At 61.8% G+C, this 2,639-nt stretch overlaps 1 protein-coding gene across 1 annotated transcript; it reads right to left on the reverse strand.

Annotated features, from left to right (window-relative positions):
* Positions 1–456: 456 nt before the first annotated feature.
* TMEM88B (transmembrane protein 88B) lies at positions 457–1,765 on the reverse strand. Its single transcript, XM_068985593.1, has 2 exons — positions 1,490–1,765; positions 457–681 (listed from the first exon to the last, which is right to left on the reverse strand). The coding sequence occupies exons 1-2, from the start codon at positions 1,763–1,765 to the stop codon at positions 457–459; spliced, it is 501 nt and encodes a 166-aa protein (XP_068841694.1).
* Positions 1,766–2,639: the final 874 nt, after the last annotated feature.

Below are 2,639 nucleotides of genomic sequence, written 5' to 3' on the forward strand. Positions count from 1 at the left end.
ACACTCTGCTGCTCTGGCCGTTGAACCTCTGGGACCGTGGAGTATGGAAGTCGCCGGAGCGAGTCTCCTCAGCTCTACAACTCGCTGACCAGACGGCGGCCCGCAGGGTCTGCACGTGGTCGGGGCACAGGAGCCTTGGGTAGTCCCAGAGGCAGAAGCCAGGAAGGCCGCTTTTCTCAGAGTCTGGCCTCGCATCTTTTCTCTGAGGGCCATCTCCCTGCTCCCTGGGGGGCGTCCCAGCCTCTCGGCTGCTGCGGGGAGTGTGGGGTCGGGCGAGGGTTGGGAAGGGCCGCCCAGTTCCGGGAGAGTCCGGTGCCATCTCGCACGTCGGAGCACTGCGCTCGCGCTTGCCGGGCAGGGATTTGAACGCAGACCCTTGAGCTCGCCAGCCTGGGGCCAGTGATGGGGGACACGGGGTAGTTCGAGGGCCTCCGGGATTTGAAGAGGCGTCTGGGGTCACACCCAGGCGCAGAGCTGCTTCTCCCCGTCGGACTGGCGGCGGGGTCCGGGGCTCCAAGTGGGGGGCGGCAGCAGCGAGTGGAGGCGTCGGGCCAGGTGGGCGCGAGCGGCCGAGGCGAGCACCAGCAGCGGAGGCAGCGAGAGGAAGCCCGACACGATGACCGCCGCGGAGCCGCGGTCGGACAGCAGCGCGCGGCACGCGGGGCTGGGCGCCGGGTGGACCTGAGAACCGGGCGGATGGTCAGGCGGGACGGTGGGGGGGGGGGGGGTCTCAGTTCCGGGGCGGGGCCCGAGGTCGGGCAGAGCACAGAGGAGGATGGGTAGGGTGCGGGGGCTGGGGCTGGCTGTGGGCCAGACATTTCCTAGCCGAGGTTGGGAGATGGGGGACCCAGGCGGTAAATGACCCGAGTAGGAGTCCCCTGAGGAGAGGCTCAGAGAATAGCACGCTGGCTCCCCGACCTCCGCCTTCCTCCCTTCTGTGCTCTCCATGGTCCTTCCCTACGCTGGCATCTGACCCCGAAGCCGTACCTCTGGGTGCCGCCAGCTGGTATTAACCTTCTGCAGCCAGCGTTTGGTTCCCCTCCCCTGCTGTATGCCTACAGAAAGAGGGACACGGGGCCCACCTGCCTATACTCTCCCCATCCCAGACTTAGCCGTAGCCCATTCCACAGGTGGGGAAACCCATCCCCGGGTAGGAGGGGTCTTCAGAGGGGCTGTGTTTGGGGGCCTGAGGGGTGGGGGCTGTGGACTGGTTAAATCCGACAATATCTTTATCTCCTCTTCCTGGAAGCCTTCTCCTCTCCCACCCTGCCCAGCTGTCCAGGCCCTGGTGGCCCCTGGTACAATGCTGAGAGGCCTCAAAGAAGGGAGACAGCCATCCCCTTGTTGGCAAACAAAAGCTCTTCTTTTGCTGTGGCCCATGGCAGGGCGGGGGGCTTGGCAGAAGAAAGGGCTCTTTAGGGAGGAGCACCCACACTCCTCAAGGACCCCAGACAGTTCCCCAGTCTTGCCCAGGGAAGGCTTAGCTCACCCTCGAGTGACACAGGAATCCCAGGTACACGACGGCAGCTGCAGGCAGCAGCACCAGCAGGAACACAGCTGCAGGCAGCAGCAGGTGGAGCAGGAGCCGGGCCAGGGCCCATCCTTGGAGCAGCAGGGTCCCCAGGCCTTGGGCAGCCAGGCTTGCCCACCTTGGGGACATCAGGTCTGAAGCCTGGCGGTCAGGAAGCCTCCGGGGCAGCATGGGTGCTGTGTCTGAAGGGTCTCGTCCCTCATCCTCCTCTGTCTCCCTCTCCTGATCACTCATGCCCTCAGCAGTGGGCCTGGTGGGCTCACAGCAGCAGTCACGTGGGAGGATTGAAGCCCCTCACCCCCGTCAGATTAGTAACCTTTTAACCCTAGGGCACCAGGTCAGATCTCTGCTCAGATTCTGGCAACCGAAGTGAACCCAGCTGGAGGGCAGGACCCTGGTCCAGGTAGGTCCACCCCTGACCATCCGTCTCCAGGGCCACACTTGAGCGGCAGGTCCCTATTGCCAGGCTGACCCTCTCTCTCTGCCAGGTTCCTACAGCTCTGGCCCTGGCCAGTCTCTCTGCCGGCCCCTGCGTCCTCTGTTCAGAGCCTTCACAGCTGTCCTGACAACTCTGCACTGGGCCCTCCTCCCTCTGGGTCCTGCCTTCTCCCCGCTTCCAGCCCCTACACACAATGACTTCATTTCATCAGTCTCAACTGGCAATTAATTGCCCCATCAGTAGCTGCCTCAGAGAGGTCAACACCCAACCCACCTCTCAGCCCTAGTCCCCCTGGTCCCTTCATCCCCCACACCTGGCCCCTCTCAGCATCAGAGAAACAGCCCCAAAAGATGCAAGCCTGTTGAGAAGGCACATGAGCAGTGCATGTGAAATGCTTGGTGTGGGACTCAGCACACAGTAGGCGCTCAATAATGTCAGCTGCCACCACAGGAATCCTTTTTGTCAGAATCCAATCCATCCTGAAAACAGGGGGAGTGTGTACTCCATTATTTCAAGTAAGGGGGGAAAAGCATTCTTAGCCCTTCCAAAAACCCTAATTTCTCCAAATGTTACCAAAATATAGTTAGCACCTAACAGTCTCCTGGCGGTTTTGTGCACAACCTACAGCATTTTAAAGGGCACTTAGGTGAGTAGTTGACACTTAAACAC

This window comes from Capricornis sumatraensis, chromosome 14 (assembly GCF_032405125.1).
Source record: "Capricornis sumatraensis isolate serow.1 chromosome 14, serow.2, whole genome shotgun sequence".
In the NCBI taxonomy this organism is placed as follows: Eukaryota; Metazoa; Chordata; class Mammalia; order Artiodactyla; family Bovidae; genus Capricornis; species Capricornis sumatraensis.

What these genes read in the sequence shown, in the direction of transcription:
- TMEM88B (XM_068985593.1), bottom strand. Translation starts at nt 1,765, where the DNA reads ATGAGTGATCAGGAGAGGGAGACAGAGGAGGATGAGGGACGAGACCCT. An exon ending in GATTCCTGTGTCACTCGAGG is followed by an intron (nt 682 to 1,489) that starts GTGAGCTAAGCC and finishes CCCGGTTCTCAG; the next exon opens with GTCCACCCGGCGCCCAGCCC.